Genomic DNA, 18,509 nt, shown 5'->3' with positions numbered 1-18,509 from the left:
ACTACTACTACTGGGAATAAATATTAATAACCATAATGGTATCAGAATGATGCTTCAATATCACTGGTATCACCCTTCACAGGTTTACATTTATTTGTAGTATATTCAAAATTCATAGATAATGTTATACAAATCTAGAAGTATAAAGCTTTTTTTTATCCCATTTAAATTTAGAGATTAAAAAACGTAATTCTGAGAAAATTAAATATAAGACATATTGTGATAAACAAATTTGTGAAATTGTTCACGAAGGACTGATTTTCTTGTTTCAACTGAAGCACAAGATGCTCTTTGAAATGAATGTCATACTGTTCATATAATTTTCAAAGAAATACGTTATATTGTATTAGAAAAGAATACAAAATGTAAGCAATTTTTTTTTTCTAAAAACATTGTGGTATATACTTTGCTTTTATTTAAATAGAAAAAAGGAAAATAAGAGCCATGCAATTGTACAATTTGTTTTGTGGCTCATTTTTATATTTATTATTTATTTGTGATCTATCTGTTAATAAAAACTCTCTACATAGAAAATACTCTAAAAAGTAATCTGAATCAAAATAATAATAAAAGGTAAAAAAAAATCTGCTGTGTTGAAGATTGACTCTGTATGAGAAAGAACGATATAACCAACAATGAAAAAGTTTCCATGGCAACCAGAGGTAAAATCAGACAGAAGTGATTATGTTTTGGTCATACATGAGCGATTAAATATAGCTGCATTTGTGCGTGTCTGGTTTACCTGTGTGAAAGCTGAGGCAAAAAGAGTAGAAATTCTATTTCATGGGACTATGATGCATGCATGATCTAATTTTATATACTGTATTTACCTTTACACCTTAACACAATCAAGGTTTGGTAATGTGTTACAATGTAACACTACCCACAATCCCCCAGAAAATGGAGAAGATGGCTATAAAAAGAAATGCAAAATAGTAACTTTCGTAATTTTAGCTAAATTTCTGCAGCTTTCATTGAGAGGGTTCATGTGTAATTGTTTGTTTGTCTCTTGTGTATGTATGTGTGTGTGTGTGTGAATTAGATTGGTGTAAGAAGAAAGTGTGTACAGTATGTTTTTGTGTGTGTGTGATCAGCCACAGAGCACAGTTTCATTAGAGGGCAGATGGCAGCACTCAAGTCAGAAGTGACTGACACAATGGCTCAACCAGACAGGCAGGCTGTGTGTTTGTGTGTGTGTGTGTGTGTGTGTTTGCATTTGTTCACGTCATAGATTGAAAATCTCCCATGCACTAGCTTGTGCTCAGCAGAATACTCTCACATTTTTCCTGTTTATTCATGTGTTTCAATAATAATAAAATAAAGTTTATAGCTTTAGTCAACATGAAAGGGTGTCTTTAAGTGTAATTTTAGAATAGATATGACTATAGGTTGTATACACGAGATATTGAATTGAACACTAAAGACTCAGTAATTAATATTTATTGAAAGAGGTTGAGAAACCAGGTTTTGATTTATGTAAAAATGTACTGAGTTTGAAATGGATTTTTTTTTTTTTTTTTTTGTAGGATGGCACTTTTTAAATTGATGTTATCAGATTTTATTCAGATTTTTATTTTATTTTTTATCTTTATTAAAAACATTTTATTTTTATGTTTTAATTCAATGTTTTCATTATTGATGGATATTTTAAAAATGATTCTATAATTGGTGTTATTTGCAGTATATGTATATTTATGTATTTTGATTGTTTTCAAGACAAAATTGTTAAATTATTGCATTATAAAAAAATTATTGAAATGATTATAATCGTTTCTTACAATTTAAATGTTGTTGACTTTGCCATAAATATATAGATATTGCTGCTGATAAGGTGTCAATGTATGAATGAATGAATACATTAATAAATAAATACATAAATCATTCAATGGTCTCATAAGTCTACTGTCATTTGTAATTTGATTTTAAAAATTATTTTATAATTTACATTTTTTTCTCTCTGTATCACTCTTTCGCACTTCATGCATTAATAATGCACATTATTTATTTATTCTTCTAAATGTATTTTGTAATATGGTCTTGTTTAATATAAAGACATTATAGATTCTGTCTGATGTGAGTCTGTGGCCTGTCTGGGGTTTGTTAAACTTGTCTCTCCTCCTGCGGCACAAATTCATATTCGTCTGTTTATGCTGCCTGTTTAAATGAAGAGTCTGTCTGATAGACACATTGTAAAATAACATTAGGGCTTCTGAAAAATATGTAGCTTGCAATGTATGCATGGCTGACGTTGACAACAAAAACCTTCATTCAAATATATTTATGACTGGTTTCGACGACTAGATTCAGTTTGTCATGATGCATCGAGAGGTTTATTTAGTGGAAGACACACACACACAGAGAGAGAGAGAGAGAGAGAGAGAGAGAGAGAGAGAGAGAGAGAGAGAGAGAGAGAGAGAGAGAGAGAGAGAGAGAGAGAGAGAGAGAGAGAGAGAGAGAGAGAGAGAGAGAGAGAGAGAGAGAGAGAGAGAGAGAGAAAACTTTAATAACAATGACCTTAGAGGTTCATCCTCTTATTGAATGAAAACATTCCGTTGTGCATTGTGTGGTGCATGGTGTTTCAAAAATAAAGTTGTATACTCAAGCTAATATTTTGGCAGACTAAACTTCATAATGCAATGTGTATAATTATTATTCATTATGTATAATTTGGGATATAGCTTTTAGTATCCTGAGGTTAAACCTTTTAGTTTAGTGTTGAAATTATATATTAGATTTACTTAATATAATATAGACTAGAGAGAGTTCTTGTCTTCTGCCGCTTGACTATGTAATGCAGGAAACCTTTGACACCAGTCTTTGAAGGTCCACAAAGATAAAGACATGCCTTCTGGCAAATAGCTATTTTCATCTGCGTAACACAGGATTGTGTGGTTTATAATGATCATGGAGCTTTTTTTTATTATATTTTATTTTTTAATAATACATCTGCTGAGTAAACCAAACATCTATTTTTTTTTAATGAAAGCCAAATGGAAAATAAAACACCTTTTGATCAACATGATACTCATGTTGCATGTTGATTCAGCATTGATCTCTGACAGGAAACACTGATTTTACTCTTTAATCTAATTTGACATTTGAAAAGGCTGTAACATGCATGAATTGTTCTCTTTTTCAGGTACAGGGTAAGTCATGGAGTTATGTGACATTTTGTTGCAATATCTGGTGATTTGCTGGGCTATATGTTTTTGATGGAATATTACTATATTTAATAATTTCACAAATAAATAAATAATTCAACGTGCACGCTGCGGGTTTGAAGCAATAAAAACACCGAAGCAATCGAAATTTGAAAATGCAATTAATCAACCAATGCAAAAACAAACAAACAAATAAATGAATACAAACTGAAACTGACAGTTACCTTTTTTCTAATATGAAAATGTTCATTTCTACTTTAATTTTAGATGGTTTCTATTCTACCCATAATCTTGTTTATTATAAAGATGTGCAAATATAACTCATTCCCATAGATGCCAGAGCTCTAGGTTTGTAAAACCCTCCCATTGAGGGAGGCAGAGCGTCGGGAGGGATGGATGACAGAATGACAGCAGTGCGCGCGGAATAAATTCTCGCGTACCGGAGCGGAGCGGCAGGAGAGCACAGCTTCTCACGCGCTGCGTGTTTATACAGCGGCTCGCTCAGACATGCCACGCGTCTTCTGAGTGGGACACGAGGATAAAAGTCTCAACCTTCCATCGGAATATTGGTCAAGGGGATAACCACACTGTTTGAGGCGATATTTACAGCCTTTCAAAGTGGAGAGGTAAGTTAACTTGCTGTTTTTTTTTGTTTTGTTTTTTTATGTCAAAAGTAAATTTTAGCATTCATCATTTCACATGCTTTGGGAAATGCATGCTGTATATAACGATGAGGGCATGTTGAGTTTCATAGCGCTCAGGAGCAACTGGTGTGTCCTGTTGAACATGCATGCATGCTGCAGGTCAGTGCTTCCGATAACTCCTTCATACAGAAAGTAGTTGATGGACATGTGTTTTTGATTGTTTTAAAATAGGAATTTGTGTATGTGAAGTTTTTGAGAATTGTCAACATGTGTTTTAATCGTTCTAAATTAAGAAAATGCAACTTATACTGGTTTGAAGCATCCACTCAGTGTAATATTTATTCACCCTTTTTATTTTAATATCTGTAGCCTAGCTACTTGTGATTCATCTAATCATTTTATTCTAATGTGTGACTGATTTTATATTAAATAAATTTAGAATTATTACATATAAAATGAACACACAATGTGTGTGCAAAGCATCTGTTTCTGATAATAAAAAAAAGCTTTCTTAAAATGTGGGAAATATTATTTCATATATTTTTGTAAAGCATTCTATTGGTAGAACAATATCACAAGATTCATCAATACATGCTGGTTTGGAAAAGCAGGAGCTGTTTCTACCTGATCTGACAGATAAATGGATTTGATCGATGAGGCTATGTTGATTTAGTCATGTTAAATCATATTTTAGTTTAATAACAAAACTGAAGCACATTTTCACTGCCACCAAAATGTCAATACTGATTTAGGAATGCAATGTGCCTCTTTAAGAGCTTCGACATGTATAGTCCATAATTTTCTCAGTTTGATTTCCATGCAGTTTATAAAAAAATGCATTTTTATATTATCATTCACAAAGAGTTACTCAGTTATCGTAAACAAGACACTAATAGATCATGCTGTGAATATCATACTGTGCAATTGAAAGTTATTAGCTGTGCCTTTGCTTATTCTTTATTACGAAACATTCCCTGCAGTTGTAATGACTCTCTCCATGACACTAAATCTGAATTAGTAATGTAGCATTTTGACAGAATTGGACAATAGTTGTTCACACGAGGCCATATGCGTTTCATGCTGCCAAGAAAGGCGAGATGCAGGAGGACTGTAGATTAAAGTGTTTCTTACATGAACGTTTATTTGAGACTGAGCATGATGCACATGAAGGAAACGCTACTGGCTTGTTAACAGAAAGGAAAAAGTGAATTGAAATCTACATTCAAAGCTTGTACACTGTGATATGAGTCACAATAATTGAAATTATTAACAAAAAATATTATGAAGGTTTCAACTGAATGACTCTATCTCACCAGTATTGTCTTGCATTGAAAGGCAAGCAATAATTCCTCCAAAAAAGAAAATTCTGTCATTATTTACTCACACTCGTGTAGTTTCAAACCCATATGCAGTTGTCATATTTCACAACAACAAAAGAATCTGGAAGAATCTCAAAGTATTCCTTGTATGAAGCTGTATGATAGTTTTGTATGAGAAATAAACTGATATTTAATAGTGACTAATGAACTTTAGTCAGATAATCTTCACTTCCTGTAAGCTTATAATTCAAGAACCTGATCACCGAGTCAGTGATTTAAACCAGATCCATTTGATTTGTGAACAAATCATTCTGTCTGATTTGTGATTTAGATCAACGGTTCATTGAAAAAGAACTGTTCATTCACAAATCAGACTTTAAAGCATTGGATATATAGCAAGAGACATATGGACTACTTTTATGCTGTTTTTTTTTGGTTTTTGTTCCATGGAAACTGTCAGCATACACGTTTAGAATCAATTATTTTTGGTCTAACTATTCCTGTAAACAAATTTTTAATTTGTTAGACTTAATTAATGGTCTGAATATTTCCTTAAATGTCACAGGATGCAATTAGTAGAATGCAAAGTGAATGTTGCTAGCCTGTATTGTATTGCTTCTCTTCACATCTTCGCCTGCCGAGGTTGACACATATGACACGTTGCTCTCTTTTGTCACATTTAACTCAATCGCAGATTTGACGCACAGCAAGACACAATGCAGGAATCTGAGCCCAGTGTGTGTCAGCTGCAGCCAAACATCATCTCAGTGCGCCTCTTCAAAAGAAAGATCGGTGGGCTGGGCTTTCTGGTCAAACAACGTGTGTGCAAGCCACCAGTCATCGTCTCTGACATCATCCGGGGTGGGGCGGCAGAGGAATGTGGGCTGGTTCAAGTCGGCGACATCGTCCTGGCTGTGAACAACAAGCCTTTGGTGGACCTGAGCTATGAACGTGCGCTCGAGACCCTGAAGAACGTGTCGCCCGAGAGCCACGCCGTCATCATCCTCCGCGGACCCGAGGGCTTCACCACTCACCTGGAGACCACGCTGAGCAGTGACGGGAAATCCAAAACAGTTCGGGTCACCAGGCCCGTTATCCCCGCTCAGAGCAGGCCGTGTGAACGATGTTCGCCTCTCAGCCCCAACATGACCAAAGAGCTTAGGGCCATAGAGAACCTTTCCTCTTCCTCTAATCCCAGGAGAGACCCACAGGAGAGCAAACCCCTGATTCCCCTGCTAGCCCAGGACTCTCGCTCTGGCCATTCAGACCATCTCCTTAATGGGGTTGAGGAGAACAACGACCTGCTGAAGGAGATCGAGCCAGTGCTGAAGCTAATCAAGAACAGCAAAAAAGAGATCAATGGAGAAGGTCAAAAAGGTGTAGAGAGGAAGGATGTCGAAGTGCAGGTGGAGAGGTGAGTTATGTCTTAGTACAAAGCTCCAAAATTATTTCAATACAACTTTCTGCAGTTTCCAACTGAAATAAACCACACACAGAGTTTATTAATTACACACAAATTATGATTGCAAGGTCAAATGATCAATTAATAAAGAGTTATTTTTGTGCAGTTCTTTCCACAATACTATGTTATGAACGCTAAAGTCTTTTACCATAGTGCATTATAAACTAATACATTTTGACATCTACATCACAAAACCAGTTCCATTAATATGACTTTTCTATCATGGTAAACTTACTCAGTAGCTCACCTGGTACAGCCTAGCATTTGCAATGTGGAGTGTTTAGCAGTGTTGGTCATCTTACTTGAAAAAAGTAATTAGTTACAGTTACAAATTATCTCTCCCAAAATGTAATTGAGTTAGTAACTCAGTTACCACATTGTAAAAGTAATTAGTTACTCAGCAAAGTAACTGTGACGTTATTTTTTGTGTTCTATAACTCTATTACTTCCTATAACATCTTTAAGATATAAGATGTTTATATTAACTGATTGAAGAATAAAAACACTATAAGTATTTTAGAAAATGATGTATTTATTTGAACTCAATAGATTGCACCCTGCCATATGATATGCATAGAAATAAAAACATATACTAAATAAATATTGAAAATAAAATTCAAATACAAAATGAAGATAAACAAATTTAAACGTGGGTTAAAAGAAACAAAGGGAAACCTGGCCGTTAGTGCAAATCTCTGTAACTCTATATTAGGCCTAAAGTTACTGCACAATAAACAGAACACTATCCAAATAGAGCATCTGGCGCGAGTGATTCCAATGTTAAGTCACAAAGACGCGAAAAGACAACCTTCGAAAAACGGCGCAACACATTTTTAAATAAACCACATATTTGAGTTTAAAACAACTCCCTTCTCGCATGAAATACTTTTAAAACTGCAGTTCATGACACGATAACAGTAATATTTAGAAAATTATCTGAATAAAAATGCTGGTTGAAAATGCTGCGTGAACTCAACTGGCAGAAGTAGCCCCATGACGCGAATTCGCATCTGTTGTGAAGTTAATTTCACGCGCGAATGAAGCGTATGAACTCAAAATGTTCAAGCGTCCAACTACGTGCGAATAGCGCAATTTATTCGTGCCAGTCGCGTCTGGTTTGAACACAGCATTAAATATTCAGTAAAGTAACATATTAGCATGTGTTGATGTGAGGTGGTTCATAAGATTTGAGTTGCTTGAGGCAGACGTGGATAAAGTCTTTTTTCCTGGGCATAGCGTGCATGTTACAGAAACATTCTTGCCTTTAATTTCCGGTACTTCCAGTTCAAGAACGCCATTATCGCTGATGCCGTCTTGTGTTTAGTGGTTGTCAGAGCGTGCAGTGAGACAGCGTAAGCAGGGCACCGCCCACCCAGCCAATCATCATCGGATTTGCAAGCTGCTGATGGTGTCAAGCAGCTGATGTAGCCACTAGCCAAAGCATGGCACCTCACGCTTTATTCAACCAAATTGTAGTAACGCAACACTTTACATTCTCAGTAAAGATAACGGTGTTGCAACGATGGGAAAAGTAATTAATTAGATTACTCCTTTACTGAAAATTAAACTCCGTTATTAACGCCGTTATACTTAAACGCCGTTACTCCCAACACTGGTGTTTAGGTATGAGTCCCGTGAAAAACAAGTCATGACAAATAGCTAAAATGGAATGGTTGCTTCAACAAATGCAATTTATTCCCCATTTATCTAGCTTTTAGGTTAGATTTCGGTTTAGGTGGTATGTTACTTATAATGCGATAGACCTGTTACGCCATTTACCTGACTTTAATTTCCAAACTCAACTTAATTTCCAAACTCGAAATTTTGTCTCCAATATTATTATTATTATTATTTAAATAATGAAATTTAAAATAGTAAATTATCTACAAAATATAAGTTTAAATGCACACTAAGTGAATAGATTCTCAGTACATGTCTGTCACGCTGTCTGGTCTCTGTTTCCCTGGGTGTCCACTAGTGGTCTCACTTCCCCATAGGCACCTCACCATAGGCACTACAACTCCCACTAGCCTTGTCCCTTCATCACAGTAATTGCACTTCTGTTAATTGCACTCAGGTGTCTTCACTTGTTAGTCATTATCCTCCCTATATTAACCAGTCCTTTTCTGTTTGTCTGCATGGAGTCCTTACTTTCCATCACTGGGTTTCCTCGTGTTCCTAGTTTTCTAGTTCCTGTTCTTGATCCTGTTTGTTTATTTGTTTGTTTCTGTTTTGGACTGATGTTTGGTTACGACCCTGGCTTGTTTTGACTCTGATTTTGGATTGTCCAATAAATCTCACACTTCACTTGGATCTCACATCTCCTGTGTACCCAAACGTGACAATGTCTTATCCTAACATAAATGGCGTCTCAATTTTAACCATTCAAGTTTATGATTTTCTTGGGCGGATGATAAAATGTATTTAAAAAACAGTAGATTAACATTGAAGTGTTATCTACAACCCGAATTCCGGAAAAGTTGGGACGTTTTTTAAATTTTAATAAAATGAAAACTTAAAGACTTTCAAATCACATGAGCCAATATTTTATTCACAATAGAACATAGATAACATAGCAAATGTTTAAACTGAGAAACTTTACAATTTTATGCACAAAATGAGCTCATTTCTATTTTGATTTCTGCTACAGGTCTCAAAATAGTTGGGACGGGGCATGTTTACCATTGTGTAGCATCTCCTTTTCTTTTCAAAACAGTTTGAAGACATATGGGCATTGAGGCTATGAGTTGCTGGAGTTTTGCTGTTGGAATTTGGTCCCATTTTTGCCTTATATAGATTTCCAGCTGCTGAAGAGTTCATGGTCGTCTTTGACGTATTTTTCGTTTAATGATGCGCCAAATGTTCTCTATAGGTGAAAGATCTGGACTGCAGGCAGGCCAGGTTAGCACCCGGACTCTTCTACGACGAAGCCATGCTGTTGTTATAGCTGCAGTATGTGGTTTTGCATTGTCCTGCTGAAATAAACAAGGCCTTCCCTGAAATAGACGTTGTTTGGAGGGAAGCATATGTTGCTCTAAAACCTTTATATACCTTTCAGCATTCACAGAGCCTTCCAAAACATGCAAGCTGCCCATACCGTATGCACTTATGCACCCCCATACCATCAGAGATGCTGGCTTTTGAACTGAACGCTGATAACATGCTGGAAGGTCTCCCTCCTCTTTAGCCCGGAGGACACGGCGTCCGTGATTTCCAACAAGAATGTCAAATTTGGACTCGTCTGACCATAAAACACTATTCCACTTTGAAATAGTCCATTTTAAATGAGCCTTGGCCCACAGGACACGACGGCGCTTCTGGACCATGTTCACATATGGCTTCCTTTTTGCATGATAGAGCTTTAGTTGGCATCTGCTGATGGCACGGCGGATTGTGTTTACCGACAGTGGTTTCTGAAAGTATTCCTGGGCCCATTTAGTAATGTCATTGACACAATCATGCCGATGAGTGATGCAGTGTCGTCTGAGAGCCCGAAGACCACGGGCATCCAATAAAAGTCTCCGGCCTTGTCCCTTACGCACAGAGATTTCTCCAGTTTCTCTGAATCTTTTGATGATGTTATGCACTGTAGATGATGATATTTGCAAAGCCTTTGCAATTTGACGTTGAGGAACATTGTTTTTAAAGTTTTCCACAATTTTTTTACGCAGTCTTTCACAGATTGGAGAGCCTCTGCCCATCTTTACTTCTGAGAGACTCTGCTTCTCTAAGACAAAGCTTTTATAGCTAATCATGTTACAGACCTGATATCAATTAACTTAATTAATCACTAGATGTTCTCCCAGCTGAATCTTTACAAAACTGCTTGCTTTTTTAGCCATTTGTTGCCCCCGTGCCAACTTTTTTGAGACCTGTAGCAGGCATTAAATTTTAAATGAGCTAATTAAGTGGATAAAAGTGTAAAATTTCTCAGTTTAAACATTTGCTACGTTATCTATTTTCTATTGTGAATAAAATATTGGCTCATGTGATTTGAAATTCCTCTAGTTTTCATTTTATTAAAAATAAAAAAAAAACGTCCCAACTTTTCCGGAATTCGGGTTGTAGCTTAAAAGGATAGTTCACCCAAAAAAGAAAAAACTGTCATTAATTACTCACCCTTGTGTTATTCCAAACCCATAATTCAATTCAATTCACGTTTATTTGTATACCACTTTTTACGATACAAATCATTGCAAGGCAACTTTACAGAAAATTATGTTTCTTCAATATTTAGTAGTAGCTTATATGTGGTGACTGTCAGTTTATGTGCATATTACAGGAATTTTCAGAAAAATTAATACAAGACGTAGTCAACCAGATGATGAACACTATTAATAGCAATTATATTATGCAATCAGACTTGTAGCAATATATATTAGTTCTGTATGTTGTTTCAGGGTTAGATCCATAAGATCTTTTTCATCTTCGGAACACTATTTGAGATATTTTTGATGAAATCTGAGGGCTCTCTGACCCTCCCATAGACCGCAAGGGAACTACCATGGTCAAGTAGAGTAGAAAATATGGAATAAAGTCGTTATTTTTGTTTTTTTTTGCACAAAAAAAAGGATTATCGTAGCTTCGTAACATTACAGTTGAACCACTGATGTCACATGGACTACTTTGTCGATCATTTTGGTACTTTTCTGTGCCTTGACCGAGGAAGTTCACTTGAGGTCTATGGGAGGGTCAGAAAGCTCTCGGATTTCATAAAAAAAAAATATTACGGGTTTGGAACGACATGAGGGTAATTAATGACAGAATTTTTGGTTGAACTGTCCCTTTAAACTTGAAGTGTGTAATATGTAAATATTTACTGATTTCAAACAGGTTTCCAGAACACTCCCCTCCTTTTTGCCATTGGTCAGTTAAACAGATAGTCCCACCCCAAACTTGACTACTGGTTGCAATGATTAACAATTGCCTCAGAGTGTTTTGTTATTTGAAAAAGTACACACCAGATTTATTTTCTGTATTCGAAGAACTAAACAAATTATAATTAGGCTTGGAATATTAATCCCACTGGTGAACAGAGATGGCAGCGTTTCATTCCAAACAAATCAAGCTTCTCCCACTCTTCTCACATTTGTGATAAATGAAAAAAAAAACATTAGTAAGCGTTTTTTTACACTTTTTAATTATACGTTATACTTAAATCTAAACCTAAATACTAAATCTGATTATAAAATAACTTGAGAATGAATATATAACTGAAGCACATTGGTAGCCTTGGGACATTAATGTTTTAGAGAAATTGAAGTGAAGCTCTACAGACCGCATCTGAGGCATGTTGTTATTTATGGCAGATAGTTGTTTTTGTTTTTTCATTCCTTCAGTTTACAACATTAATGTAAAAGTGTGCAAAGTAATATACAGTAGACATCAAATAATTTAACTGAATGTTTTTGAGTCATTGTACATCTAGACCTGTTTTCTTCTGGCTGATGTTTGAGCTGTTTGGGACTTTCAGAGACCTTGGTGTGGGAAATGGACAGAACGCCCAGCTGGCGTCGGATAACGACAGAGTGTTTGATGACCTCTGGAGAAAGGACAACATGCCTACAGTGCTTAACAACCCTTACTCAGAGAGTGACAAGGTAAAATACAGTCTAAATGGCTTTACATGTGGCTTTGAAGGACTGTGAGTGAGTCAGTAATCTAGGATTATTTATTTTTTTAAAGGTGCAAGTACATAAATATTGAAGTTGTTCTTTACTGTTAATATGGCCTGATCTGCTCGACAGCTGACAGATATTTAATGTCCTACTCTTTAAAAGAATTACAGGATATAGTTCCACAAACTTTTTATTCTCTATTTCTTTAGAAGAACTGTACTTAAGTGTAAGTTGTACTCTGGTTTTAAAGCAGTGGTTCTCATGGATGATGAAAAGCTGGGTAAAACTATGCTAATTACTACTAATAAAATACAACTAAATGTATTGGTGTTAATACATGAAAATCTAAATTAAAAACCAAACAGAAACCAAAACCTCAAACTGTTTTCAACGTTAATAATAATAATAATAATAAAATGTTTCTTGAGCAGCTAATAAGCATGTTAGAAAGATTTCTGAAGGATCTTGTGACACTGTAGACTGGAGTAATGATGCATTAAATTAAGCTTTGTAATTATTTTAATATATTCAATTAGATTTTTTTTAAATGTTACATCATAACACTATTTCACAGTATCATTTTAAAGTATTTTAATTGAAAAACATGCAGCACTGTCTTTTTTAAAAACCTCTTACCAACCTCAAACTTTTGAATGCAAGACAGCTTATCACAGCAATTCAAAGTAAATTAGATTTCTGCTGCTGATTAATTACAAAACAAGAATTTCTGTACATCCGCATTTGATTTTACATATATTCTACATATTGTTTGTACAATTCATGGTAATGGTAATGAGTTTTAATGTTTGGCTATATGAACAATTTTGTTTAGTTTTGTACAATAGTCTGCATGCAAAATATGGGTCCTAAAGCAAAACTAGTTTACAACAAAAGAAAACAAAATTACAAGAAAACAGCAACGAAAAGAATGCTGACTGATCTGAAGACACTATAATGTAACTTAATGCATGCTTTCCAAAGAGCCATATATGAGAAAAGGACCACATAATTCAACAAAGAAACTTTAGTTGAGTGGTTTTCAAACTCTAACCATATAAACAAAATTACAATAATACAATACAAAGCACACCTATAAATGAAATGAGCTACAAAAAAAGATTTAAGTGGAGTCTTCATGTCAGGTAGTTCAGAATTAATTGCAAGTCTAATATTTCAAGCAGGGCTTACTTGCAAGTAACCATATGAAAGCCTCACCTGGCTTTCTCTGGACCTGCCAGCTCAGTGCTGGTGTAGCATGTGTTTCTACAGTTTTGGTTGTGGGGGTAGCAGTGCTTACTTTTCACAACAGCACATGACTCTCTCATCTGGCCTCTTGTGACGCATTATCCTTCTGAAAGAAACCGGATGGATGGAGGTGATCCAAGAAAGCAGAGGAATGAATGGATGCAGCTGTGTGGTCCAAGACGGAGTCTCTATGCTTAATGTAATACAGTGTTTGGTGGATGATTAATCATCAGTGAGTAAGACGAGGAAGGGGGAGAGTGAGAGAGTACAAGAGAAATACAAAGACAAGAACATTAGACCAAGGCAGCGTGTGATTGTTTTGCACAATGTCTGACATTATATGTGTGACAGAAAGATGCAATGACTGTTGAGATGATATGTGAACACTTACAGCTTGTCCTAACAAGGCAACAAATTTCCAGCAGCAACTACTTTGTCTTTCCACAATAAGTGCAAAGGTGCTACACAATCACAGCCAATCAGATGAAAGCTAATGTATAATATAGTTGTGGGCGGGGTATAACTAGTATAACATTTGTCATCAATGAAATGTCAAGATTTACAGCAAAATATGCATTAATTGTGCATTATATTTTTAAAAAGTCCTTACAAACGGCATCTTTTGAAATAGAGCCAAGTCCTTAGATGTGCATCCAAGTCTGCTTGAAAAGGTGGTTTGGGGTGTTGTTTGCAGTTTGTATGATTTATACTGAAGGCCGTTTCCACCACAAAATATTAATGTTAATTGTGACATTTTAACCTCACCATTTTTACTTTCAGATTTGTGAGATATGAACTAAGAATTCTGAGAAGAAAAGTCTGAATGGGGAGATATAAATTCTGAATTAATATTACTGACAGTTCACACTATGTCGCAATTCTGTGAAAAAATAAAATAAATAAATAAATAAATAAAAATAAATCAGGACTGTGAGATAAAACATCACATTTACCTTTTTATGTTTTATTCCGTGGTGGATATGGGCTCAGCAGGTCTCAAATGGTCCAAATACCTTTTAGTCAAGTGTGAAAATAATAGGAGAATAAAGCCAAACCCAATCATATTAGGCAATTTAGAAATTCAGTCATCCTATAGATTTAACCTCTATAGTCAGTTGGTTCATGCCTTTAAATGAAGACTTCCATTATACAAATCCCTATATGAAAAATTAATGGAAAAATACTTTTGTTGCTGAAAAATGGGTGGGCAGTAATGCACTACAGCTAAAAAAAACCATGCAAGGATACACACTACCAAAAATATTACTGTTTAGACATTGAGTACCACCCAGGCACTTTCAGCGTTCTTTTTATAAACATACTACGATGCACTAAATCTAATCTTTCATATCATTTAGGACAGATGAATTTCGACGCTGTATACATTTAAATGTGCAAGTGTTATTTCAATCACGTTGACTTTAAATGGCCAGTCAGATATGACACTATCTGCAAAGGCTAAGGGGAAATAACACATTCTCTTGCACCTTCAAATCTTCACTTCAGTCTGACAGTGTGAGACCTTGGCTACTCTATAATAACCTGTTATAACAGAAGTGTATGATGACATTTTGCACTTTTAGCATATTCTCACTGACACAAATTGGTGGTTAATGAATTTGCTGGAGCATGCCTATTCTCAATATGCTGTAAGATACAGAATATTCCTGCTGCTGAAATGATGACAACTGAGTGTTCTTATAAGCTTGCTTTAGACAATTCTAAACTTTTCTATGTCGAGCTGCAAATGCAATAGTTTGTTTTTTTAAGAAGTGTCTGTACTTTGGAAAGCTAACCTCGCACACACAAGACCGAATGCATGTTTAATTGTGTTCGTAATTGCAAACCCGCTAAAGCAACACAGGTGCAAGGTTTGAGATGATAATAACCTTTCAGTCTGTCTGATGGGGTTGAGATTTTTTATAAATTTGCTGAGTTTTCCAAGGCTAACAGCAGTGCCCTGCATAATTTAGCTCTAATAAGGAATGCTCAGCCAGTGGAAGTGGTGCGAAGCAGTCGGACAGATGAGCTGCTAACATCATAAAACAATGATATTGCTGTCTTTGAAGCTCTGCATGAAAAACAAGCAATACTATTTAACCATCTATATTTTGATTAATTCCAGGCCCTCATAAGTTCAATTATAAAACAGATAGTTCCTCTCCTGGATGCTAATGTCAAAACAGCATTCAACAAGTTCAAAAATATATTATTTAATAATTATGTTGTTACATGCATATATATCATTAGCTATTGTGTATATCTATTACTTATAAAATGTTATTATTTACCATGTCAGAGGTTGATCTAGCAGATCTTGATCATCAAAAAATTACTTTACTTGCTGAAGTAAGTTAATACATTTATGCACTTGACAGATGCTTCCATCTAAAGTGACCTAAATTACATTTTAAAATATAAATTTGTCTCATTCTTCTTATTGTTGTTATTATACTTTTAAAGAATAACCGATATGTAGTAAAGTGATTTAGAAATGCTATATTGTGATCACAACTCATGCTCACATTGTAAATATGAAGTGAAGTGAAGTGACATTCAGCCAAGTATGGTGACCCATACTCAGAATTTGTGCTCTGCATTTTAACCCATCCGAAATGCACACACACAGAGCAGTGAACACACACACACACTGTGAGCACACACCCGGAGCAGTGGGCAGCCATTTATGCTGCGGCGCCCGGGGAGCAGTTGGGGGTTCAATGCCTTGCTCAAGGGCACCTAAGTCGTGGTATTGAAGGTGGAGAGAGAACTGTACATGCACTCCCCCCACCCACAATTCCTGCCGGCCCGGGACTCGAACCCACAACCTTTCGATTGGGAGTCTGACTCTCTAACCATTAGGCCACGACTTCCCTTAATTATATTGATAAATATATTTAGATATTCATAAATTCATGATTGGTGATGCAAACATTTAGTAGGAAATGTATTGTAGTCGATGTAATTTAGTAGGAGTAAAGGTAACAAAGCAGAAAGTGTAATTTATTTGATATTTGATTGATATTGTCAAACAATTAGACCAGGGTAGACCTAGCGCCATATACATTTTTTTTGTCAGGATTGAAAATGAGATAGTTTCATGGTAGTTCAGCTGTCGAAATGTCTTTTTATTTTAAAATCTTTCACTAGATGAAATTTCCATAAACCGTTTTGAAAGCTGTGAGTTGTCAAAATGACATGATTTTTGATCTTTAAACTGTGCGTTTTAGTGTAAAGTTTATCCAGTCTTTGGTTTATCCCTCACAGCCTCGTTTTCATCAGTGTTAAATGCAATATGGCATCTTATCTGATTAAGATCTAGAGATTTAGCAACTAGTCTAGCCATAATTAGCAACTGTCTACTAGCCATATTAAGTAAATAAAGCCAGTATTAGGTATTTATGCAGACAATTTCCATGACATCCATATAAACACAATCTTTTCAGCTTATTAGTCATTCTGAATGTTTTATTTATTAGCAGCTTGTGAAAATGAGTTTGTCAAATCAGCTGGTGTTACTCTTTTACATAATGAATCTTGTGTTAATACAGCTATGGTGAGAAGGATGAGACGTAGACAACGGCCGCAGGGCCGTTGTCGAGCACTAAGTTGAATAAAGAGGTGCAGCAGTGAAGGTGGGTTCTGGTGGGCTGTGAAAGTTGAATGAGTGTATCGAGTGCTTGTTTCTGAAGTGCTTCGGTTTGGGTAAGTGGTCTCGAAGTGTCGATGGTGTTGCCGAATATTCCAGCCCGTTCGCACACACGTGGTTGTGTGTGTGTCAGTTGTTGCCCGGGGCGATGCTGTCATGTACACAGAATCCTTACAAAACCCTTTCAGTTGAAGTTTGCTTTTTCAATTTTACACTTTTCTTTCACACTGCCTTCCTGTCACAGTGTACACTTGTATGCGTAAGGGTGTATCATATCCGCCTTTTGTCCTCACATTTTGCTTCTGACAAGATGGTTCTTCTCATCTGTTCTGCCTCAGATGTCTCATATGCGTAAACATGAGTGTGGCACATTCTTTGCCAGCCAAGGGCAGCATGGTGGCTTTGAGATAATAATCGTGTACGTTGCGTGTGCTGTGTAGCCAGAGACTGAGAAGGACTGATCTGTCTTTTGAGGAGAATCAATTGAGGAGAAAGACGCCCATGCACTATTCTTTCTGGGGATAGTGAACATAATGGGCCATGGCTGATATTGAAGTTTGCATTCATACCATCAGAAACCACCACAGTTATACAAGTGATGTGGTGCCGAAACTGTCAGCCTGTGAACTGGGTCTTCATGAGGAATATAATGGCTGCTAGATTGATTTCCATTGGATTAACAATGTCAACTACTGATACATTTGTACATGTGGCAAATTACAGTAATCTTTTGAATGGCAAGTCATGTGTATTTTATTTTCTCTGAAAATGAAAGCTCAATTAGAACTTAATAGTGCTGATTATCCCATGGACAACTTTGAGCAAGTCATGTCATTACCTTATCTTAATCCTCTTCATCCCACGTGGGACAAAAGGCCGCAACTAACTCTCTAAATCTGGGTCTGTCCTGGGCTTTGTACTGTGTTCCCCCTATAAGAGACCCATTTCTTCCAGATGTATCTCCACTGTACATCGCCATGTTATTCTTGACCTGCCAGGTTTGTGTTTGCCAGGTGGTGTCCAAATCAGTACCACTTTAGATTTTCTTTCACAGGGCATACTATATGACCAAGCCATCTTAATCAACGTATCTTGATCTCCTGAGATATGGTATTTGATCCTGTATCTCTGTAGAGATCGGTATTGGAGATGGTATTGGGCCAGTATATGTTACAGATCAGAAGGCAACTATTATGGAAGGCATCTATCTTGCTCATGTCTTCTTTCACTACTCTCCAACATTCAGAGCCATACAAAAGCAATGATTTAACATTGCTGTTATAGAGTTTGATCTTTGTTTTGAGGCTTAGCTCTTTGGACTTCCAGATGGTTCTGAGTCTGCTAAAAACTCCTCTTGCTTTAATTATTCGGGTCTTGATATCTTTTTGGGCTCCGTTATCAGTGCTAATAA

At 36.0% G+C, this 18,509-nt stretch overlaps 1 protein-coding gene across 1 annotated transcript in view; it reads left to right on the top strand.

The window, feature by feature from the left end:
• Positions 1-3,828: 3,828 nt before the first annotated feature.
• nos1 (nitric oxide synthase 1 (neuronal)) overlaps positions 3,829-18,509 on the top strand; it is a 51,884-nt gene continuing 37,203 nt past the window's right edge. The window contains exons 1-3 of the mRNA XM_059549572.1: positions 3,829-3,964; positions 5,819-6,538; positions 12,060-12,186. Coding sequence (XP_059405555.1) covers positions 3,861-3,964; positions 5,819-6,538; positions 12,060-12,186 — 951 coding nt within the window. The 5' untranslated portion in view covers positions 3,829-3,860. The remainder of the gene's footprint in view (positions 3,965-5,818; positions 6,539-12,059; positions 12,187-18,509) is intronic.

This window comes from Carassius carassius, chromosome 5, assembly GCF_963082965.1.
Source record: "Carassius carassius chromosome 5, fCarCar2.1, whole genome shotgun sequence".
NCBI lineage: Eukaryota > Metazoa > Chordata > Actinopteri > Cypriniformes > Cyprinidae > Carassius > Carassius carassius.
This window is presented reverse-complemented; position numbering and strand designations above follow the sequence as displayed.